Raw genomic sequence first — 25391 nt, forward strand, 5'->3', positions numbered from 1 at the left:
AGATACATTTGTTGGAACTACTGCCCAATCTGGAATGCCTTCCTTCCCCATCTGAATCCCATCTTTCCTGTAAGGTCCAATTCAAGGGTCTCCCCACCTCTTTGAGGTGCTTTGCTATCCTACCCACCTCTTGGGAATTATTCCCTTCTTCTAGGGTACCGGAGTTCAGAATCTTTACCTCTTACTACTTTTAGCTTTGTACTTTTTTCTGCGCCCATTCTAACTAAATTATAAACTCCTAGAGGGAAAGGATCATGTCAGACACCTCAGAATCACTAACTAATGGAAGAGTATAGGGAACATAATACAGTGTGTTCCAAAAGTCTTGGAGCAATTTTATGCTGTTTAGGATTAAACTTTAAAATAGCTCTAAGGCTTCTGGAACATACCATATATCTAACTCAATGGTTGTTGCTGATCTTTCATTTTCTGAGTTAAAAAGTTCCTGGAATATGGTAAGATTAATTTCTTAATTCATTAAAGTCTGAGATTTCTATCACTGATCACTTTCCATAGTGATATATAAGAAAATGGCGCTGAGGTACAAGAGTCCACAAAAAAAACAAGCAGCCTTTATTGCAGTATTACAAAACACTTTCCATTTTGGCAATATTTTACAACGTATTCAGCTTCTCGGACTGTTTAAGGGCTGGGAAGAAGGTTGGAAATTAAAAGGGGAAATTTCAATGGACATTTCTAAAAGAAAAACTGCCCCCATCCCTCCCACCAAAATAAAAATCCAAATGTCACTTAATTCCACTACTGGAGAAGAGGCCACAAGGAAAGCAGCAGGCAGAACTCTGGCAACTTCACTATCGAACATGTCAGAGGCAAAGGAACAATCAAGACGGTCTTCAGTATGGTCGATTACGCTGATCATTTCTGTAGTCATTTCTAGGAACGAAAAGGAAAAAGCAAGACTACATTTAGGATTTTCCAAGTATAAAGAAAAACCCATGTTGAGGAACTGATCAAAGAAGTCAGTGAAAAATTAATAATTCCCACTGAAAACGGTAGAAGAACTATACCTGATCCTCAAAAAAAGCCAACCTCTTAAAAAAATATAGCACTCCAAGTGGAATCATGAATAATAAGTATTATAATGCAAGCCTTTGGGTTTGATATAAATAGTTCCTATTGGAGAGACTGCTGGTCTTGGTATCAGGAAAACCTGGCACTTACTAGCTATGTAGTATGATCAGAATCAAGTCCTCAACTGTAAATAGTAATACATGCAGTGCTCAAATGGGATCAGTAATTTTGCAGTCCTTAAAAGCATTATATAAATGTCATTTATTACGTTGAAAAGAAAATGGATTTGCTACACTTGGCACTGGAAAGAACTAGGGCCAACTGGAAGAAATTGAAGGGCAGATTTCAGTTCAGAAAAGGTCAGAACTTCCTAATGACTAGAGCTGGGCCAGAGTAAAATGTGCTAGAACCTAGAGATTCCAAGCTACACACAACACAAATACTCACCTGCCTCCCATTTTGCCACCATAACCACCTCCTCGGTCTCCGCCATAGCCACCACCTCGGTCTCCCCCGTAGCCACCGCCACTTCGGTCCCCTCCATAGCCGCCGCCACTTCGGTCCCCACCATAGCCGCCACTTCGGTCACCTCCGTAGCCACCACCACCGCTTCGGTCACCTCCGTAACCGCCACCACCGCCACTTCGGTCACCCCCATAGCCACCACCACCGCCACTTCGGTCACCCCCATAGCCGCCACCGCCACTCCGGTCACCCCCGTAGCCGCCGCTGCCACTCCGGTCTCCTCCATAGCCACCGCCACTTCGGTCTCCTCCATAGCCACCGCCACTTCGGTCTCCTCCATAGCCACCACCTCCTCGGTCTCCACCTCTACCCCCCCGGCCTCTGTAGCCCCTCTCGCCACCGTAGCCTCTCCCCCGGAAATCTGAAAGACAGAAATGCAAACTGATGAGCCAAGGGAGAAAGCCACAAAGGCCACTCAGTGTTGGTCAAAGGGGAACCTCCATAGTGATACTGTTAAGAGATGACCCACCTCCTCCTGAAGGACGAGAGTCCTCTGGTCTGGGTTCATTACACTGATTACAGGAATTCCTCCGAGCAAAGTTCATGTTTCCACATGACCTCAGAGAGAAGGAAAGATGTGCTTTTAGACTGTTTCCAAGTGATGCAGGAGCCCCTGCCCACAAAAAAGAGATACTTACGGATTAGGACAAACCCAGTCACCACTTTTAGGGTCTCCACCTCTCCCCTGAAAGCCTCCACGTCCTCTATACCCTCCACGTGAACCTAGGAGAGAAAACGAGAACAAGGAAAAGAAACTGAACTGACATCAGAAAATCAGTTCCTATACCATTTCTGCTCTTAGACTTTAACACATATAGTTAATGGAGTAATCCAAAGTCAACTCTAGAATGTGGGTAGACTCTAACATAAACCAACAAAGCTTTAAAAAATACAAAACTCAAACAGAACACCAATTAAAGTAGATTCAATGTCATTTAATGTCCAACTTTAAAATTCAACCTTAAGGAGACAGCTAAGCAGCTCAACTGTTAGATAGCCAGGCCCAGAGACAGGAGGTCCTAGGTTCAAATCTCACCTTATTCACTTCCTATGTAATCCTGGGTAAGTCACTTAACCCCAATTGCCTGGCCTTTGTCTCTCTTCTGCCTTGGAACTGATATCTCTTATCAATTCTAAGACAGAAAAAAGAGTTGGGTTTGTTTGTTTGTTTTTTTTAACTTAATTCTAAGCATACCCAAAGTGTTGAGAAATCAAGTAATTTGACTACCTCAACTCTTAACTTCAGTGCTCAATATGACTAATACAGATAATGGATCAAATCTGATCACTGTAAATCTGAAGGCTGAGGAGGTACATAGATCAAACTGGGAAGAATCATTTCCCTTTGTAGAAAGAAACAAGCTGTATAGAAAGAGAACCAGATGGTTCACAAGATGAACTTTAACTATACCCAATGTGACTTGCTATTTTATTTTATTTTTTAACTGTATATTGGTTCTATGGCAGAACAATTAAGGGCTAGGAAATGGGGGTTAAGTGATTTGTCCAGGATCCTACACCTAAGCAGTGTCTGTGGACAAATTTGAACCTAGGAGCTCCTGTCTCTAGGCCTCTCTCAATCGACTGAGCCACCTACCTTCCCCCAATGGAACTTGCTATTTTATCAGCTACATCCTTCCTTCCAGCCAGGCAAAGATCTGCCACATGCCTTTCCAGACAATTTGCCAGATATTCCTCTAGCCAGTCACATTTAGGAAACGTTATCATTGTAAAAAATTCACACTTGAAACATCTTATATTCCCAGGTTCTTTGACACTTCAAGGATGGGGGTTGCAGGGATTAAATGTAGAAGAGTAGCTAGGAATCCTTTTCTGATTCTTAACAGCCAGTTCTAAGGTATTATGAACCCAATTTATGTGGGTAATCCTCCAACCAGACTCCTCACCTATCCTATACCCTTCATGCTAACCACCATTTTAATAGAGAAGAGAAATCTAAAGAAATCAAACTATCCCAGGCACTGGCAGCAAGGTGAGAAGCCACAACAAAATTCCAACTCAAATCTTTGGAAGACACCTGGGGCCCAGGAGCAATGAGTATCTTACCTCGTCGCCCACCTCCACTTCCACCTCCTCTTAGGAACTCAGGTCTTCTAGTGGCAAAAGACACTTTGATGATGTTACCATGGAATTCTTTTCCTAGAAAAGAATAAGTGGTTTCCAACAACAGTTGAAATTAAGAACAAAGATATGTGTAACTCCCCTCCGTGAAACTGGTCTTAGAGAAACAAGGAATATTATTGAGGCTTCACAAAGAGCCACAAGATTCAAGACAGGAGTTTTAAAAAGTCCTTTTCCATACAGCATGGCATTTGTGCTTTCTACTAGTGATTCCCTCATCTAACAATATTATAGAAATATGGGAAACTCTGGGGACAACCAAGTCCTTAAAAATCCAAGGATCCCAGCTTCCAAGCATGATGAACACCTTAAGACAGGGAGACTCTAGAAAGTCAAGTGTTCTAAGAAGTAGAGGGGGAAAAAAAAAGCTAGGGAGCTCAAATTGTGGGGGCTGATATAAAAAGCTATCTCCTCCAAATATGTGCAGGCAGATGGCAGTTTACAATAGTCATTGAGTGTAGATAGAACGCGCCAAAGAATACAAAAAATTCTATAGCACTTTTCTGTCAAAAACACTTTCCTCACAACTCCATGAGTCGAGTAGCACATGTATTAATATGCCTATTTACAGAAAAGTGAGATTCTTAAGACATTAAGTGATTTGTCCCATGTAACCAAGTTCCTCATTTCTGTTACAGGCGTCACCTTTCTTCTCATCACACAGACTAGCCATCTGGGACTAATCCTCAGCTGTCATCTCACTTGCTCAGATAATCAATCAAAAAGAACTGTCAACTCTTTATCAACTTGATTTTTGTAAACAGCTCTCATTCTCTTCTCCTTCCTTTTCACTAACCCCAGAAGCACCTTAGTTCATAACTTCACTACCTCCAATCTATAATACTGCAAGTTTCCTAACCAATCTCCTTACATCCAACTGATCTCTTCCTCACCCAATTCATATTTTACACAGCTTAAAACGGATATTCCTAAAACTGGACCCTAGTCTGACAGCATCACTTTCATACTCCAAAAAGCTTCAATAGTTCCCACTGCTTATACAATAAAACAAAACTCTACATCTTCTATAACCTTCTTCCTATTTTTCTTTTCATTTTTAAACTCTTACCTTCCGTCTTAGAATCAATACTAAGTATTTGTTCCAAGGCAGAAGAGCAGAAAAGACTAGGCAATTGGGTTTAAGTGACTTGCCCAGGATCACATAGCTGGGATAGTGTCTGAGACCAGATCTGAACACAGGATCGCTGATCTCCAGGCCTGGTTTTCTATTCACTAAGCCATCCTGCTGCCTTCTTTATTTTTCTTTACAGATTGAATACACATCCCTCCTCTTCACATATCCTATGCCCCAGCAAACTGGCTCTAATGCTTTTCCCTATATATGACATGGGTACCCCTTGTATGCTTCTCATTGTTTCACTTCTTGGAGTCCTTAGCCCTATTTAAAGACTCCTCTCACCTCTTAGAAACCCTTTTCACATTTTCCCCACTTGTTAGTGTCCTCCCCATTGCTTGTTGCCTATTTGGTATTTATCCTATATTAATCCATCTATGTACTTATTTTATTCCCATTCCAACCTCAAATACAAGTTCCTTGAAGGCAATGACAGTCTCATTTTTGTTTTTGTATTCCTGGCACCTCACCTAGTAAAGTAAATACTTAATAAATGGTTGAACTGAAAACTGCTTGGATACATAAATACAGCAGAGAAGGCAATCTTTTCATCATCTGTAGAGTGAACTTCTTTCAACAACTAATATGTGAGGAACTACAAAAAATTCATTCAAATTATGCCTACCATCAAACCAGTCAATTGCTGCTTTAGCTGAAGGAGGGTCGTCAAATGACACTGTTGCCTCTCCTTTTGGCTTGCCTGTGTCCTTATCTGTATATAGATTTATCATTGGTTTGCCGGTCTTCTTATTTGTCTGTGGAAAAATCAAATTCATTTTCCTTAAATTCAAGTTTAAATCACACCTAAGATACTTAACCAAGACTGTAACTTAAGAGTAGCTCAACATCAACACACAGAGCAGTGTTGACACTGTTAATAAAAAAAAAAAAAAATTAAAAAAAAAAAAAGCAGCAGCAGCAAACATGGCCCTAATCTACAAGGAACTTTACCATCAAACTGAAAAGATAAGACATGCAATAAATGGAGTGAAAACAACATGAGAAACTGTACGGTGTAATCTATAAATAGAGTACATAATGAGGTGCTAATTGTGCAGGACAGGCATTTAATACAAAAGAAGTTAAAGGGGAAAAAACATATATATGAGATATACTCATTTTGATTTGACTCCTGAAGGACAAGACAGTCAGTCTATATATAAAAAGAGAAAGAAGACAAGACATTCCACCAGACAGGGACGTATTCTATGTAATAAGAAGGAGGTATGGCATAGCAGAGTTGGCAGGGAATAGGGAAGCTTGCCTCAACAAAGAGTCCGGACATTTTAAACACCAGAAATCATAGGATTTTCTCCACAGAGAACTCACCTTAATAATTCCTATTTGTTTAAAGAAGTCCCCAACTTGGTCAGTTGATACACCTTCTCCAAGTCCTTGGACAAAGATTGTGTTATTGTCTGAATTATCAGACTCTGAGTCTAAGAAGAAGGAAAAAATATAAGGTTAAAATGATCTATTTCTTGGTTTGATTTACATAAAATCTTCTTGGCCCTATCCTGTTAGTGACACATTTATTAAATGTGAAAATGACACAGAGCTGGAAAGACTAATTACCTATATGGTAAACTGAGTCAGGATCTGAGTACAGACAAGCTTGTGGCTTTGACTGAACCCAGTAAGATAAAATTTGGGGCCTAGTTAAACAGTCATTTGTCTGAACAAGATCTAGGAGTAGAAGCAGACTAGAAGCATCGCAAACTGACAATATGACATAGCCATCCATGTACGCACGAACGGGTGAGTGCGCATACAGATGCACACACAGAAAGGCAATCTTGGGTTTTATAATAAAATGGTAACAGTCCATTCCCCTGTCCTCTACCCTGGTCAAACCACATCTGGAGTACTGTGGCTCAATTATGGGCACGATGATTTAGAAAAAGTAATGATAAATGGGAGCTGTCCAGAAGAAAGAAACCAGGATAGGAAAGGGCACATGCCATATAAAGATCAGTTGAAGGAAACAGAGATGTTTCGCCTGGATAAGATTCAGGAGAGGCAGGATATCGGTCCTCAAGTACATGAAAGGCTGTCTTGTGGAAAAGGGATCTGACTTGTTCTATTTAGTCCCAGGGGTGAAAACCAAAGGCAGCAATTGGAAGATGCAAAGAGACCAATTAGGAGGCTTTTCCTGACATCAAGCCAAACAATTAAAGCTAGCCAGAATCAGCTGCCTTAAGAAATGGTGGGACCCTGACCTCTACCTCTTTCCCTACCTAGGTTTTAAAGCTGGCTAACCACTTAGCAGGTATATTGTAGAAGGGATGTGGAGAAAGAGGAAACATGAATTGGACTAAATAGTCACCAAAATCCCTTCCAGCTCTGAAATTCTTTGGCATATCCATTAAGGAGATACACACTGTTTAGCACTCAATTGTTTCTATTTCTACAAGTGGAGGAAAAAAAATGATTGTCAATCAGTGCAAATGAAACCCATTCAGAAATGGCCAAATCATTCATTCCAATTTCAAGTATGGCGAGAGCAAGTGTACAGGAGCCACTCAATCAGAGTGAGATCTTAAAGTGTTCTTAGACTTCATACCTAGTGCCTTATAGTAGCAGAGGGTAATAAAAATAGTTGTAAGAAATCTCTAGACATGCAAGTTACTAAATAGGAAAATAAGAATGTGGGAGATCTTTAAAAAAGTCTCACCAATCTAGGAAATTTTAAAAGTAAAATTTCCTAAAGTACTAAAGAAAGACATTTCACTGCCCCCCAGTTCCCTTTTCAAACCTCTTAGGCTACAATCCTTTAAGGGGGAAGGTTGGCAGAAGACATTTGGAAGTGAGGAAAAGACCTTTAAAATAGAAATACTAAAGTTTTGAGTCTTAAGTTTTATATTTTATTCTCAAATATACAAAGCAGAGGGATGGATTTGGAAGTAAAAGTCCTGAGCTCAAATACTGTTTTTTCCATTTCTCTATCCGGTTTACCATCGACAAGTTACTGAGGCCCTCTCAGCCTCAGGCACATCCTCTATAAAATGAGGGGGTCTGGATTAGAACAAGGTTTCTTAACAATTTCAGGGGGTTCACAAATTTGAATGGGAAAAAAACCACCTCTATTATTTTCACTAACCTCTAACTGAAATTTAACATTCCTTCCAATTATTAATTTTTTGTAAAAAGCATTCTGAGAAGAAGCCACAGTATATAACTTGTACCAGGCTGCCTTTGGCACTGGCAGCTATCCGTAACACTAAAGAAATTAAGAAGCCTGGACAAGATAAACTCTGAGGTCACTTCCATCTCTAAATCTATGGTCATCATATCCAACACCATTTTTAACCTCTGGATCATTGTCAGTTTCCAAAGGCTCCACAATAATCAGGATGAATACCTGTTGAGATCTTATGGAATCAGTTTCCCTCTGAGCAAAGACTACTCATAGTCTTAATAGAAAGTCTCAGAGATTTCATTCAAATTTTCAACATATGTAACAATGTTTCCTATTCATATTGCTCCACTTACTCATCAAGGGTATGAGAACTAAAAAGTTATTGAACAGATGAATCAGATCAAGAGATTTCACCCATCAAACGTTTTGCATCACCCCTACTCCTTTTTTTTCTCCTTTCAGAAATTATGAATAAGGTTTTTAACTATCAGTAAAAAAACAAAAACAAAAACAAAAAAACCTTCCTTCAAAGAACTCTAGTTAAGACATATATTTTTAATTATTAAAAGTTATTAGCTACAAACTGCTTTGTCTTACCAGCATCTGTTTTCGGTCCATAATCCCTGTGACCTAAGAGAAAAGAAAACAAGTAATAGCTATTTATGGAAATCCATTTGAAAGGTTTTATTTCTTAGACAATGAAAACAAGAAAATCTCAACAGTAATTCTATAGCTTATAAAGTTCAACCATAACAGATTTATAGAGTAAATATACTGGTTTTAAAATCTTTTTAAAGTTTGATAACAAATCAAAATTGAGTATCAACATTTCCTTAAACTTGTCATATACAGCATTTGCCACTTTGGCATTATGCTTATATTGCTCATATTAAGTACTGTTTGTCAAATCAGGGAGCAGGAATGCCCTATTGATTTAAGACCACTGTGTCGGCTACCTTTATAAAAGAGCATTTTGTCAAAACCTGGTGAAGGTCTCATTGGTCACCACAGACTCTCTCATGCAAATCCACAGAAGTAGAAACCCATTGGACTGTTAAGAGATCAACTTTGGCTTTTTTTTTTTTTAAAGCACACAACACACACCAGCCTCAACCGAGTAAGAACAGGCTCAGACTGCGTCTGAGGGATAGATAGTGGTGGCTTTTAGATTTTATACAGCATTTCCACTGAAACATTTTGGGATACTCAGCACTTACCACCAAAATTTTTGAAGCCACCGCGGTCACCACCACTGCAGAGGAAAAATTGAAGAAATGATTTCTTCCTTAAGTCTCTAATGTGCTGAGCCCTGGGCTCAATCTACACTTAACTGATCACAAGTTGAGAGCTTACGTCCTAGGGGAATAGTAGCACCTCTAACTTTCCAATATGTTTCATTTCATAGGTTTCCAAGGGTTGTTTCCAACTAAGTGTTCTCCTAGGGATCTACTTCCAAGAGAATCACTAAACTAAAACTAAGTATCACATAATATGCTCTGACCTAAAAACTTCCCCCAACCCAAGGTCAAAATGGATGCTACATAACTCCTTAAAGTGTGGGGCATAACAGTAAAGAAAGTTTAACTAGGGGAAATATTCTACCAAACAGAAAAAAAATTTGACAGGAATAATGAGAATAAAATAATACTCAAATTCAAGTGTGAAATTTTGGCATCATTATGGGAAAGGTGGTATTAAATGGATGGTATTACAAGCTAAGAAGGTGGAGAAGCATATGAATAATAAGATTCAGTATGAAAGGCTGTTGTTATGTTCCATTCACTCATTCTGAAATCTAGAATGTAAAATACACAAGTGAATATGCTGAGTGAGCTCTTAAGAATAAGAAGGGATTTAGATTATGCTTCTCCATCCCCACTGTAACACAATTAGATGCCTCATATAAATTACTAAATATAAACTAGTTTATTATGTCAAATGTTCTAAACATTGATCTTTAGAGCACATTACAAATGTAATGAAACAACAAATCATAGCTATCCATAATTACAGGGATATAATTCTTTCCCTTAATTTGGGAAATATCCAATACCTCTGAATATCCTCTCTGGTAGTTATTTGCAAGAATTCTACAATTTTCTGCTTGAATCAGAAGGAAATGCACTTGAAATGTATTTAGATTCAAAGTCCCTGTAGCATCATGACAGGGTTTTCAATTGCACTTAAGTACAAATGTAAATACCTATCCTGTGAACTGAAAGGTGGGCAATACCCAGAGTTTTTGGTGGAAGCATCTAATATTCTATTAAGCAAAAGCCATCACATGAATGATTTTCCTTTAAGAGGTCTTTCTAGAAAAAGTAGACACTGAATAGTTTCACTTTAAATTATTCCTACTTTATATTGTGATAGTTCTTCCTTGCACTGCTAAGCAAAGGCAAGTCTTTAAACTTAAAAATCCACTCAATTTGGTTTCTGCAAGCCTAGAAATTGGGAGGGTGAAAATCAAGCTTCTAATAAGTCAGAGCTTCAATCCTGATTCTCTAAGTTCCCCGTTTCAAGAAAACATCCATTCACCCTCCCCCATCCCTTATTTATATACCCTAAACAACTATGCCACCTTTCAGTCCTCTATTTTATTTTGTTTAGCCAAACATTACCACATGGCAAAGGGGTTTCTTGAGCCTAGATCTCTGAAAACCTAATCAATAGAAACTCTGGAAATTTCAAGTAACACTCCTTTCACTGGGATGGAATTTTCATTTGTACAAGTTTCTTTTTAAATGCCCAACATAATTCCAAAGAGAAAAAAGAGCTAGGAAATACATCCAGTCTTTAATCCTACTCAAGAGACAAAGGGTGGAATTATTCAATAGAGAATTGGGGGGAAATAACTTTTTTTTCCAAGAGGAAAAAGTAAATTAATGACACTGCTTCTATCTCACTTGAAAATACAAAGGGTCCACTTAAATTACTCTATTACCATCTTAATCAAAAGGGCACCAAAGAGCTGATGCAACTAAAGAAAAAAAAAAAAAGAAACAATTTAGCATTGCTAGTTTCAATTTCCATTGTTCTCTAAGAATTTAACATTGAAATAGCATTAAGAAAAACAACTATAAAGAGAATGGCCATATAAGAGTAAGTCAAATTTAAAAACATTTGTGACCTCTCATTAACTCTCCAAGTGATCTTTTCTGTATTTTTTAAAACTGACATTGAAGTAGTTGAAAATTTCAACACAATGGCTACCCACAAGATGTGAAGCATTTTTCCTAGTTCCATACAGTAAGCCATGCCATCACAGAAAAAGGTATGGTCACTTGTGACTTACAGCATATTTCTTTCAAACTTCTGCAATGAGGTTAAATGTCAATTTAAACACTAAGACTAATTTAACAAATCTAGATATGTTCTAAAAGGGACATTCTGAATTAAACACTTCCAAATTTTCTCAATTATATGGATGAATCCATTTATGGAAAAGTCAAATCTTTTTGATTTTTTGAATTAAAACTCAAAAACAATTCGGTGAGCCAGGATTTTCTCTAAGTACACCAGAGATATTTAGCAATGCCACTTTTCCCTGATCTGGGTAAGGAACAATATTCTCACTCCATTCCTTCACTTTGAGAGAGAAAGAATAAATAAATTGGGGTTTTTGCCTGTGTCAAAAGATTAGTCTCACTGTTGTTCAATGAAGCTAAGGCTCTCTGACAGATATTCTACAAAAACGTAAATATTGCTTAAGGCTCAAACCTGCTAACAAAAACGGATACTTCAAAACTTGGGGAAATTCAATCTTTGATAAAAAGAGGAAACCAAAATATGGATTTCAACTATTTATTGGTGTTGATGGGGGGGGGAAACCAAGAGTTATTCCAACCATAAATGATTCACTAGATTTAAATACAGTTTTCAAATAGCAGTTTATATTTATTTTCTTTCCTCCATCGGATATGGCAAAAGCTTCCTGAATTCAGCAGCATTTCCCAATCACACCTAGAAAGCCAGGGAGCCAGTTTTCCAGATTATCTCAGGAATATGTGTACCTTTTTCAATTGAACTATTATTCAAACATTCTTACTGAAGAAAGAGAACTTTTAGGCTTGATCCATAAAATTCTAAAACCAGTGCTACTGATATAATTTCAGTTACTTAAGTCTAGACAATGAAGAATAAATTAAATATCTATGACAATCTATAGCAAGTTATCAATGACAACCTAAGACTCCATCAGAATTGTAAAGTTTGGGGCAAAGAGGAAAAAGTATAACCCACTATTCTGGTAACTAAACTACAAAAATGTTGAATTTTCAATTCTAGTTGGATGATAATGCTAGTTAGTCTAGCCACCAAAAATTTCAATCTGATTTTCCTTAGGAATTAACTTTGGCTTTGTTTTGGTTTTTTTTGTGGTGAACAATGTAATTTGCAACTGAAGAATTTTCAAATGAAAGGGTATCTCCCATAATCTTTCTACCTCTTTTGAAATCTGAAAAGCTGAAAGCCTTCTTCTGGATTGAATTTTTCCTTCTGTCATCTAGGTAGAACTCATAGTGGAGGGTGACTGCCATATCTTCTGCTCTCCCTCTCTCCTTTTAAACTTTTAAGTATAAAACCCACCAGTGCTTACATATTCTTCAAGCAGTCAAGAAGGGTGAGATTTTCAACCCTGCTGTTTTTAAGTGAAATGATTCAAAACACATGGAAATGTCATTTTGGATCAAGGAAAAATGTTAACCCTATTTTTTCCCTTATTCATGAATAAAAATATCTAAGGAATTTCTATAAGACTGGATCTCTAATTCTAAAGTGTTAACCCAAATTAAAACTGTGGAAAGTAACTGGGGTCAAGTTTCTTCATTGTCAGTTTCTGTCTACAACTCAAGATGGCTTCTAATGCAAATAATGAAACACTTTATGGAACATTTAGAAATCAAATCATAGAACCTGAAATGATGCCGAGATGTCATCTAGCTTTATATGCATTGAAGAGCCAAGGGAAGTTGTAAAACCTATGAAGGGCTTTAGAAGTAGAAATGATATTCTTCTCTGGGTTGCTTTAATACAAGGTAAAATCTGAGGCATCAGCCTTCAAGCTTCCTTCCAAAGATGTAAACCTATTCTAGACACCCAGAAAATCCCTCCTCTCTCTCACTCTTTATAGAATATAACAGGTTACTGCAGATAAGGACAAAATTACAACTTCCTTATGATAAATATTAAACCTATGATGTAAAACTAGAGCTATGAATGAAGATTACCACATTATTCCAAGGCAATCAGGGAAGCATTCCCTTAAACATCTTAAGATGATGTTTGCCAGTAGTTTTGCTCAGTGTTTTGTTGGAATTATTAAGATCTTAAGTAAGGGAAGTTGCACAAGTGTTGATCACTTTGCTTATGTTCTGTTGATGGCATGATGAGAACAGTGTCTTCTTTGATAATAAAAGAAAACACAATATATTTAATCTACTAACTATATACAGTAACCTGATTGTATTATGCTCACAAAGTTTGAGGTCAGCAGAAGTCATGGTTTAGCATTATTTATTTAATTTGTTTAGCTAGTTTTTGTCCAAAATAGCAAAAGCATTGTACAATGAACAGAAAACCATCATGCTTAAAGGTCCAATGGCCAAATGCCAATTTTACTTGAAGAGTAACAAATATTGCTGGTTTGCTTTCTAATTCATTTCTAGGGACCCAAAGCGAAGACTTTTACAGCAAAGGAGTGAACTGGAAGTGATCTGTTATTAAGTGACAGTTTGTGAACCACTGCCAGTCTCACTTCTTGACAAACATAATTTATGCTTTAGCCTATGTATTTTAAACCCGCAAAACTGCAACTTACAAAAGTCTTCTTGTGGGACAAAAATAACTACCTTTTTTAGCTTGATCTTAAATGGCCAAAGTGCTATGTGTACATTGTACATTTTAAATAATACTTAAATTAAGCCAATTATAATAACATTTCTTAAAAATTAATTTTAAAGCTTGAGGATCCTAGCAAAAGTCAAAAAAAGCTACATCAATCAGAAAGCCACAACTTTCTTAAATAGTTAAATAAGATTTCAGATTTCAAGTTCTAGGCAGAAGATAGATTTGCTAACAGTTTTATCATGCTACACTAATTAATTCAATTATCCAAAAAGAAAAAAAAGATAAAAATTATTTAGTTTGCTTAATTAAACTACCACAATTTATTTTTTTTCTAATAGAAGCCAGGTACTAGCCCTAATAGAAGACCTAATTTGTCATTTTGTTTTTGTATACACCCCCTTCCCACAGGTCTCCTCAAGACTATAAGAAAGCCTCTCTATCCTCCAACTTTGAGTTAACTTACCTTTTTTCCTTTTGACATGCAAAAAAATTTGCATTTGCCAGAGTCATTTTAAAAAGGAGCTAGATCTAAACTCTGGCAGGAAAAATCAAATGGTCTGACAACCATAGGGGCAGACTTTTATCACTGTTTGACAGACACTGTTATATACTCCGTGGACTAATATTATGCTATCATGGCCTAACCTAAGCAATTTATCTGGCATCTTGGGGTTGAAAATCATCTTAATATAAGAAGCTTTGCATTGTCCTCCACCCCCTTCTGGGAACATAATTCCATATCTTAAAACTCTTCAAAGTTCCAATACTTGGTTAGATGCTAAAACCAAATCAGCTAAGTCATAATCAAAAAAGAATTCTAGAATTTGGATGCAAACACTTACCTTGATCCTGTCATAGGACCTCTTCCATCCTTGTCATATCCCCCACGCCCTCTACCTCCTCCCTGTGACCCGCCATATCCTCTATTATCTTCTCCATACCTACTCATGTCACGACGGTCATCTGCAAAAAAGCACAAAAAAAATCACATTTCTGATAAATGCTCTCATTATGCTCTTAGGTGATTTTTCTAAAGTCTTTTGAAGCATTTTTCTGCAACAGTCAATATAAATCTTCTTAAAAGACACTGCCATTATTGTGTTTGAGAATAATTTCCGTCACAGTCAAGCTTTATAAACTCAATAATAAATAGCTAACACTTTCATAGTGTTTTAAGGGTTGTGAAGTACCTTTCTCACAATTTTGAGACTTCGCTCAGTAGCAGTGTGAATGTGACAGAAAGAGCAATGAATTTTCTAAAATTCAGCAGAATTCCAGTTCTAACATTTAATGGTTGTGTGGCTTAAAATAAAGTCACACACTTTACCTGAACCTCAATTTCCCCATCTATAAAATGGGAAGAAATAAAATGCAGATTTAACAACCAAAAAGTGCTAAAAAAAGAAATGCTTTATAAAATGTAAAACACTTTAATTATTATTAGGACAAATAAAAACTTTATAGACGCCCCGTACAGAACATACAATGAGATGGGTAAAAAGATGAAGTCATCTGCACATATTGTTAGTATTGGTGGAGGCAGCTTCAGGACTCAAACATAGGTCTTCTAATTTTTTTTTCCATTAAACCATACTCTCTACAATTCACTAACCTCAAACAGCAAATCACTGGTTTTTCTTTGAGTCTACCATCCAAGATTTAGTATTGTTTGTGGTAAAGGCTCCCCCAGCAATCCAGTGATTCTGATGTGTTAGATAAAATAATAGTTCTCTTTAAAGTTACTATTTATTTTATCTCAACAATCTAAACGAAAGTCAAAATAAAAGGCACCAACATCCTAGACATTTGCTCAAGAGCCACAGCCTTTATCATTCACCAAATTGCCCATGGAATAGAATTTTTAAGACTCAAAAAAAGGGAATTATGTGAGAATGATCAACCATTAATCAAGGAAGACCTATAACTCATAAGAAAAAAGCCAATGAATAAGGTCACAGCATCCCCAAATCAAAGTTCTTAGAATAGGGAGTCCACAAATAAGTAAGAGGTCTGTAGATAAGATTTGGGGAATCCATGAGCTGGGATGATTAAAAGAGATATACATCTTTATTTTTTAATTACTTTTAAATGAAACTTAGCATTTCCTCAATTTAAAAATGTATTATAAGGGGTCCATAAGCTTCACCAGACTACCAAAAGGGTCCTTCACACAAAAACACTATGAAGTCCTGCCTTAGAAGGACACAGTCACAATTAAAGGAATACTGCTAACATAATCAAAGGTCACTTAGCCAATAATCCAAGGGTCCCAGCTACTATAGAACATACAATGAGATGGGTCAAAAGATGAAGTCATCTGCACATTGGTTTTAAAAGCATGTCAAGCTACTAAAGGGAGATAAGATGTTTTAAGACCACTTGACTTTTTTTGTAGAGTTGAAATCTTGGCTGATTCATTTAAACAGAACCCACTACTATAAGCCAATGGTCATTCTGTAGCTATAAAAAAGGATGCTGCAAAAACAAACTAGAACTCTACAGTCAGTGTAGCTTACCTTGTGTATGGTGGCTGTAACTTTCCCTTTGTGAATGATAGGACTGCTGATTTTGATTATATGAGTCTTGCTGCTGATCATAATTTGACTGCTCGTCATATGAACCTTGGTGTTGGTCATAGCCTGACTGTTGGTCATATGAATCTTGCTGACCATAGTCTGACTGGTCATATGAAGGCGCTCTTCCACCTTGGCTAAACAGGAATCAAGAACTTAGGAGAGTTCTCAGGAGGATTATTTTAAACAGAGATGGCCTATTCTGAAAAAGAAGGGCTAAATGGCTAGATCTCAACTGTATCAATTCATCAATCAACAAGTACTCATTAAGCATCTCCTTTGTGCCAAGCACTGTGCGGGTGTTGGGGATACAAGCCCAATGAATGATATAACACTTACTCATTAGGAGCTTACACTCACTGTATCTGGTCATGATTTTCACTCTTCTTCCTAAAAGTCTTTCTAAAATTAAGACCTTTAATTTACAAGGAAATTTTGCACCAATGTATATGCACAATCAAAAAAACGCCAAATCATGAAGAAATACCCAAGCGTGGAAAGTATCTCACCTTGAAACACTAATGAATCCAGAAATGGCTTCCTGTTATTACCTTCTTGAATAAGTTAATTGTAATGTATAATTTTATTTTAAAACAAGGATACTAGAATAAATACATGCAAATGAGTACACCCTTTTCAAAGTAGTTTCCCTGGGGAAGGGCTATACAATTATTCCAACAATGCTGCCATTGATCAAGTATTTCTGGAACTTCTCTTTTGAAGCTGCCTTCAGAGTCTATATCACAGTTTTGGACATCTCCAATGGTGGATGACATCCTCATCACTTGAGGGAGGATTTGGTTTTTGGAAACAGCCAAGAGTCAGGTCTAACTAACTAAGTCTAGTGAATAAGGTAAATGATTAAATGCCATACCACCACTTCTAATAAAAAAAAAATTTAAAAAAAGTAAGGGGCAGCTGGGAGGCTCAGTGGATTGAGAGCCAGGCCCAGAGAGGTCCTGGGTTCAAATCTGGTCTCTGACACTTTCTAGCTGTGTGACCCTAGCCAAGTTATTTAACCCCCATTGCCTACCCCTTACCACTCTTCTGCCTTGGAACCAATAGACGGAAGGTAAGGGTTTAAAAAAAAAAAACTAGAATATACCTACAAGGATATGATACTGATATTTTCCTCATGTTGGCTCTGAAGTCAATTCTAAAAGAAAAATTCCTAAAATATTTTGGGTCATCATACTATCATTGGCTTAGGTATATATAAACCTCCCATTTACTTGGATGGCCTAAGTTTTTTGGTTGATTGGGGGGGGGGGGGGGGGCGCGGCGGTGCATGGTGTATAATATTGTGTGTTTGTCTGTTAAGTGTTGCTTTAAATCTCATTTGGGGAGATGATAGATCACTCAATACCAAAGAAGTTGAAAACTACTGACAAGTGATGGGACTCATGCCAAGGATAGCACATGGATCAATTTTCCATGGCACCTGGACAAGCTGCTCTTCAGAGCTTTTTCAAATTCTGTCCAAACAGTCCACTGAAGAAATGCTGTGATAGCCCTTCCCACAAGTAGCACCACCGCTCTCTATTCTAGCACAAAAGAATAAAAAGAATCGGATCTTTGGCCCCTCATTCAAAGCTGTCAAGCCACTTTCTCTTTGTTTATAATTCACTGCTTAACATACTCCAGAGTTCATCTTCTTATAAAAATGCTTCATGTACTTCATACTCCACTTTCATGAACCTCTAACAAGGGCTTGAAGTGTAACTGCTTGTACTGTGATTCCTCCTAACAATAATGCTTTATATTTGTACAGATTTTCATGCATTCACGTGGGAAATAACCACTGGATTTAAAATTAGGCTCTCCCACTATACTATCTTATACATGGTTTTTATTTAGTTGCATTTGTGATTCGTTATAATTTATAAGGATTTTTCTTTATTTATACTCCCTATTATAAAATAAAAGCTCTTTAAAACTTACAAAGTTTTCAAGCCTTTAAACTTTATAAAATCCCACCCAGCTATACTAATAATTTAAAACATGTTTTAAGGCACTCTACATTTTTCACTTAAATCTACAAAAGGTTCCATATACAGAACTAAAGCCTAAACTTCATTTTCTTTCAAAATTTTCAATTAAGCTAGTATCAGTTTGCAGGGAAAGCATAAGCTGACTTCTTGAAAACTTCAATGAAGTCACAAAGAAGCAAAATTCATGGTTTATCTTCAGCTCCTACATGAAGGAATGATACCATATACCTGCAATGTTTTCCATTCACAAAATATCAAACCAGTAGCTATCAGAGAACTTCTCTACAATATATTTCTATCAGACGTTTCAGGAGAGTTTCATGGTGACATTTATGTTTTAATACCTACAGTATTAACCATCTTCAAATGTCCAACACTGGCTCAGTGCTTTCACTTTATTTCCTTACCCTCCCGATGAGTCCGTGTTTTGCTGTCCCTGGTTATTATAAGATTGCTGGCCATATGAGCTCTGCTTTTGATTTTCATAACCACCGTAGGACTGTGAATAACCTAAAGATTGGATGGGTATATATGCCATTTAGTAAGCATTCTGATTTTTAAAAGTCTAAAAGAGCAAATTTAACAAACCAGTCCGACCTGATTGACTCTGTCCATAACTTGAGTAGCCGCCATAGTTCTGTCCATAAGAGGAATCAGCCGTTTGCCCATAGCCAGAATAACCCTGAAATTTAGGTAAATACTCATTTCATTGCCTACTGAAAACAAAGTAACTGTTTAAATGGATCACAGTTTGGACTTCAACCTACTTGTGGTGCTTGTCCATAGCTCTGGTTGCTCTGATTGCCATAAGAGGAATAGCTGTAAAAGAAACATTTGAATTCCTTAAAACAAAAAACAGCCAAGACTAAGTCTTACATCATTCACCATCATATAAGGAATCCTGAATATTTCAGCTCAAAGCTTCTGAAGGAAATTTAATCTGATGTCACCCATTAAGAGTTAAATCAGAAACCTATGACATGAGGTAGTAGAGTCATTACTGGATTTATATTCAAGAAGCCGTGGCTCAAATCCTCCCTCAAGTGGGCAAGTGACTGAACTTGCACTGTGTTCCTCATCTCTAAGTGGGGATAACATTCCTACCAGCAAATCAGGCTGAGAACACCACTGAAAGGGGAGGTAGTAGGCATTCCCAAAATGTTGAAAGAGACTTTCAAGGTCATCTTGTCCAAACCCCTCATTCTACAGAAAAGGAAATATGACATGCCCAAGGCATAATGCTGTATTAGTTATAAAGCCAAGACTAGAAGCAAGGCATCCTCCCAGTCCTGTTTGCTTGCAAGCTGCATCATGAACTTAGGCACAGTGAAAACTGGTGAGTAGTAACTACTGAGTCAATGCAGCCATCACACCATCGCTCTAACTTCAATGTGCGCAATACTGCATACTTCACATGTATGATCTCATCTGATCCTTAAAGACTCCCTGCTCTGAGTACAGACATTGTGAATGCCAAGTACAGACTAAAGAGTCGGTTTTGCTTTATAAAATCTCTCATGAGCCAAATGTAGTGTCAGTTATCCTAGAAAATATCATGCTCAGAAAAAGGTCCATGCCAAAGACTGACAATGGTGCCATACGGCTTAGGCAGCATAAGGCTGATTCTTCACATTAACAATCTCATTTATTTCTCTATCATACTTGACAAGTCCCTTTCTTCCTGACATTTTGACACACCCAGGCAAAGTAGTTTGAAATTCCCACAAGCAAAGGATACAGCTTTAAAGAAGCACTGAATTGTATATCATGGATGAATGTGCAACACTGTAACTTGAACTCTTTTTCATTCCCACTAACACCAAAGCATACTATTCCCCAAACCTTTCTCAAAATTCAAAGTTAAAAAACACACATGAAACATTATTCTCCATAAACCATTCCCCTCCCCTTATTTAGCTGATAGAGATGCCACAGGGTTCCTCACACATTTGAATTCCTACTCCAAATATTTGTACAGAGTTGCAACCCATTTTCCATTACTAGACTAGAATGACATAGAACTGATTGGTAAACAAGAAAAGCAGATTCTGCATGCTCATTTACAGAACAGCAATATGTCAATCAATTTCAGTAAGGTTCTCATGTGCTGGACATGGTGATCACCCTACTCTGGCATTATAAGAACTCTCCCAAAGTGGCCAAAGTTGTAAATGATATGGCTTTAGGAAGAGCCTGGGTGTATTACTCCACAGAGATCTGAGCATCTCACAGAAATGCTTGGACATCAGGTAGGAAACACTTGGCCAAAAGCCTAGAGAAAATCCATTATTTAAATACCCCAAAATATGAGCTAAGTTGCTTGATTTGGGGTAATTTTTAAGTCAATGGTTAAAATGTACTACTTGAAAATTTTTCTTCTATTTCCATGTAAAGAATTCTATGTATTCCTATTAATTTTAATCCATTTTCTGGCTCAGCTACATCTCTTGTTTACAAAAACAAACCACCTTCCCCTTGTGAATATTTACAGCTAATTTTTAACTCCCCTAAGACATTCAGAAATCAGCTCTCAAGTAGTAAATCCCACCTGAATTCATCTGTTTCAATTCCAATCAATATATTAAATGTATACTTTACCTTTGCTGATCGCCCCCAGACTGACCATAACTTCCAGAATCTAGAACACAAAGAAATGATGTTAAAATCTTATAGAGAAGTCATGACTTATTAGAAGACAAACTCTAAGCTATAGCTAGCAGAAGTTACAAGCCATAAGTTAAAAGAAATCAACACAGACATCTATATGAATGAATTTTTGCTTTTTGTTCTATTCATTTCAACTATAAATCCTTTTTATTCCACATGTACAATTGATCTCAAGGTGGGTTAGGTGAAAATATATAGATACAACTGCAGAAAAACATTACCACTAAAAATGTTTTCCTGATAAAGTATATCCATAAAAAGAGAAAGCAGTAACCTACTATGACAAGATACAAAACTTTCCTTTAGCCAACATGCAATGTCCAATTACAATTGAGAAGTCTGGATTTAACTCACATCAACCCAGTGTGTTGTCAACCTCCCACTCCCAAGCAATCCTGAAAAACAACCATCTTATTTTCCTCTTGTGGGTCCCTGTGATTGTCAGCAATAGCAGAAGCCTCTTTAAGGGTTTAGTTGCAATAAGAGTTGGGGGAAAATAAAGCATTTCAGACAATTCTTCAGAATTGTTCTAAAGAAATTGTTCTTCAGAAATGTTTTAAAGAACATTTAGGGGCACACATGTCCTACTCTGAGTTTAACTTGTGAGTAAAGGAATGATTTACAACCATCCCAAAACACACATGCAAATCCTCACACATCTGACAATAGTAGTAAAATTAGAGGAGAGGTAAAGTATGATTAAATATAGCATAAAAGGAAGCAAAGCATCATGGACAAACACCTCTAAGTCTGAAATAAATGCTTGATCTGACTTCAAACAGTGACACGTCAAAAATTTTTCAATTCATGACCTCCTGAATGTTTCCATAGCCCAAGGCCATACAAAATACCACAAAACCTCAAAATTCATTGGACTTGTGTGACATATTTCTGTCATGATATAACTCATTATGTTTAAATTCCATATAGCAGATTAACAAGTTAACTGAATTACAAAACTAGTTTTGATCAGATTATTGCCATTAATCACCAAAAATCAAGTTAATTCAATGATGCTTTTTCTTCACTCCAATTCAGTTCAAGACAACTTCAATGGGGGGGGGGGGGGGGAGAGAAAGGACAACCTCAATGAGAAAAATAACATTAGCTATGTGTCAGAATATCTGCTATTTTCTAGAGTATGGCAGATGTATATATGTAGAAGATATCATTTACATAATATCATCACATTCAGGGCAAGACATGGGGAGTGGGGGGTGGGAGGGGGAATCCTAAATGAGAAGCAGTTACATGCTAATAATTTCCCTATTAAAAATGGAGGAAAGTGGGCTAAACAATAAAAATTACTACTAGTTTAGAATCTGTGACCAGAACAGTCACTTCCACATATTATAAACATAGTTTGGCACAATGAGTACTCACTGTTACTTTTAATACACATTATAACCATTTTTAATAGTTGTTGTAGGTACTTCATATAGAAATACCAATAGGGAACAATACCACCTTTCATCTGAGGAAGGCAGTTGACCTAACAGAAAGCCAGTCAGGAAGGTCTAAGAACTAAACTCATATATATAGCCTGCCTCAGACTCAATTTCCCCAGTAACATAGGGATAATAGCACCTATCTCACTACTGTTGTAAACCTTAAAGAGTTATACAAACATTAGCTAGTATTATTATTTGTATGGGCCTTAAAATTTACAAGGTGGTTTTTTTTTTCCCCACAACTCTTGAGAGGGTGGGGCAACAACGTTCTCATTTTACAGATAATTTAGGTAGGTCCAAGAGGTTAAGTGAAAATGATTTTTCCAATGTCACTAGCTATTTTATTGGCAAATCCAGATGTCAAACCCAGAGTCCCAAGTCAGGTGCTCTTTCCACTGAACACATTTAGCCCTATTACTCAAAAAGTTTTAAGTGTAAAAAAAATCACAAAGGATTATCTCACAATTAACTGCCAAGCATTGAGTGACTTAAACATTTTTTTTTTAACTTTTACCTTCCATCTTAGAATCGATACTGTGTATCCGTTGCAAGGCAAAAGAGCAAGTAAGGACTAGGCAATGAGGGTTAAGTGACTTGCCCAGGGTCACCCAGCTAGGATTTAAATCCAGGACTTCCCCACCTCTAGGTCTGGCTCTCAATCCACCAAGCCACCTAACTGACCCTTGTGACTTAGAAATTTAAAGGCTAGTACCATGGGTACTATCCTAACTACTATCTCTACGAAGAAACCATTGAATCTCACAAGTGTTAAGTCTAAAAATTATTGCATGTTCAATTACCCATTTAAATTGAAAATGTCACAACAATAAATTATTTATAGTTATTCTAAATAAGTTTAAGCATCCTGCAGGACACTGAATATTTTCAAATAGTAAAACACACAGATCTCCCTCCCTTGAAACATGACAGATTTAACTCACATGGGGAAGAAGTCTAATTTCTAGTCAAATAGCTAGGATTTATGTAGCACTTTAAGGTTTCCTAATCTATCTACAAATATCTCATTTGATCCTCACAATAACCCTGGAAGGTAGGTGCCATTATTATTATCATCCCCATTTCACAGATGAGGAAACTGAGGCAGGAAGATTAAGTAACTTGCCCAAAGCCACAAAGCTTGTATCTGCAACTTCACCACAAAATTGTTGGACTGATCACATTCTCAAAAAATCTATCTGCAATTTGGTTATCAGAATTCCCAAATTCTACTAAATGTTATATTCAATCAAAACTATCATGCCATTGCCTTCTTAAAGGTAGGGCCAGAAGAGAAACTGGGCATTGACTTCAGAATACTCAGAAAACAGGAGCAAAAAGTCAGGCTGGCTCCTTAACAAAAATTGTATGATTATGTGTCCGTTTCCCTGATTTTGTCCTTCTGCACTCATTCATTCATTTCTGCCTACACTCTTAACAGGAGAGTAGGTCACACTGCCTTTTTTTCAATCATTTAATTACTAACAGGTACCGCCCTTTGAGGGGAAAAAAAAATTAGCAGACTTTGGCCACCAAGCAAGATTTCCAACCACATGGTTTCATTTCACTGAAATGTACCTGCTCAATTCAGTGAGCCTAGGCAGGGAGGGAAGGAGGAGGGTGGGCATCTGATGCACAAGGAAGCTAAGTAACCCCCCCTTTTTTTTCAGGACATAGGACAGGGCTGTGGGGTCCCTCAGCCAGATCCATCCAATCTGTTTCTTGGTAGCCCAGTGCTTCAGATGAGGAAAGGGGAAGAGGGGGAGGGTGTGTTCCTGCACTCCCTAGCATTTGGACTTGGCAAGATTGGCCTTGGAGCACTGGCCCCCTTTCTTTCTCTTAAAAGTTCCTTGAGGTCAGGGACTGCCTTTTGCCCCTTTTTTGTCTCTCCTGCATTTAGCACTGTGTTGGCACCTAGTAGATGCTTCATTGATATTTGCTGATGGATTTCTTTCTTTTTCTAAGCTCTCTGAAGAGAGGGGCTGCCTTTTGCCTTTTTTATATGCCCAGAACTTAATACAGTGCCTGGCATATTGTAGAAGTTTCCTAAATGTTTATTGATTGTTTTTTCCCCCCTTTTTTTCTCTCTACATACCTTAAGGATAGGGAGAACTGTTTTTGACCCTTTTTATATTTCCATCGCTTAATATAGTGCCTGGCACATAGTAGGCATTTCCTTGATTAATGGATCTTTTTTCCCACTCCTTGAGGGCCAGGAGCCTTTTTTGGCCCTTTCTTTGGTATTCCTGGTGCTTAGCAATGTGCCTAGCACACAGTAGGCGCTTTCCTAAGGTGTATTGGTCGGTTTCTTTCTTTGGCATCCCTTCTCTGCCTTTCTTTCGCCTTCGCGGCCAAGGGCTTTAAGCACCAGGCCACGCACACATACACCCCCTGAGACCCATCAATAATAGAAAAGTGTCGCTTTCAGCAGCAGGTAAACAGAAGGGGGTGGGGGGACAGGGACGCCAAAACTCCCCAAATCAGGGGGACAGATTTCTGAGACGGGGGCAAGGAGCTTTTACGAGCCAACTTTCTCCGCAGGGGACCAAGCACACAAAAGAGAGGCGGGAATCGAGGGAGGGAAACTGAGGCCCAAGGCTTCGGCTCGAGGCCTTGCTGGGCCACGGCTGGGGGAGGGGGAGGGAGGACCCCGACGCTCCGATCGCGGCTGCGCCCCCCCATCTCACCCCCCCGGACCCCGATGGCGTAGCTGAGGGCCATCGCCGACCCCCTCCTCAGCTGGGGCCTAGTTCCGGCAGCTCCTAGCCCAGGGCCGGAGGCCTGGCCTGCCTCGGGCCCAGAGCGTTGGGGACCGTCCGTCCCCCTCAGCGCAACATGGCGGCGGCCGGTCCCTCCCCCCCTCCGCCTCAGCCTCCGCCTCCGTCTCAGCCG

At 38.0% G+C, this 25391-nt stretch overlaps 1 protein-coding gene across 1 annotated transcript; it reads right to left on the reverse strand.

Annotated features, from left to right (window-relative positions):
* Window positions 1–767: 767 nt before the first annotated feature.
* TAF15 (TATA-box binding protein associated factor 15) lies at window positions 768–25220 on the reverse strand. The gene is made up of 16 exons (XM_044675563.1): window positions 25026–25220; window positions 20983–21050; window positions 19152–19203; window positions 18982–19066; window positions 18792–18894; window positions 16337–16530; window positions 14663–14783; window positions 9191–9225; window positions 8571–8603; window positions 6164–6273; window positions 5460–5589; window positions 3625–3717; window positions 2196–2280; window positions 2027–2115; window positions 1480–1918; window positions 768–894 (listed from the first exon to the last, which is right to left on the reverse strand). Exons 1-16 carry the CDS (start codon window positions 25218–25220, stop codon window positions 855–857), a joined length of 1872 nt encoding a protein of 623 aa, XP_044531498.1. The 3' UTR covers window positions 768–854.
* Between the last annotated feature and the right edge of the window lie 171 nt (window positions 25221–25391).

The sequence above is a fragment of the Gracilinanus agilis genome, chromosome 4, assembly GCF_016433145.1.
Source record: "Gracilinanus agilis isolate LMUSP501 chromosome 4, AgileGrace, whole genome shotgun sequence".
Lineage (NCBI taxonomy): Eukaryota > Metazoa > Chordata > Mammalia > Didelphimorphia > Didelphidae > Gracilinanus > Gracilinanus agilis.

Excerpts from the sequence above, each read along its gene's own strand:
- TAF15 (XM_044675563.1), bottom strand. The coding sequence starts at position 25,220 with ATGGCCCTCAGCTACGCCATCGGGGTCCGGGGGGGTGAGATGGGGGGG. Across the intron at positions 16,531-18,791 it reads AACACGGACTCATCGGGAGG|CCAAGGTGGAAGAGCGCCTT; the intron begins GTAAGGAAATAA and ends ATTCCTGTTTAG. Across the intron at positions 9,226-14,662 it reads GGTCCTATGACAGGATCAAG|TGGTGGTGACCGCGGTGGCT; the intron begins GTAAGTGTTTGC and ends TTTCCTCTGCAG.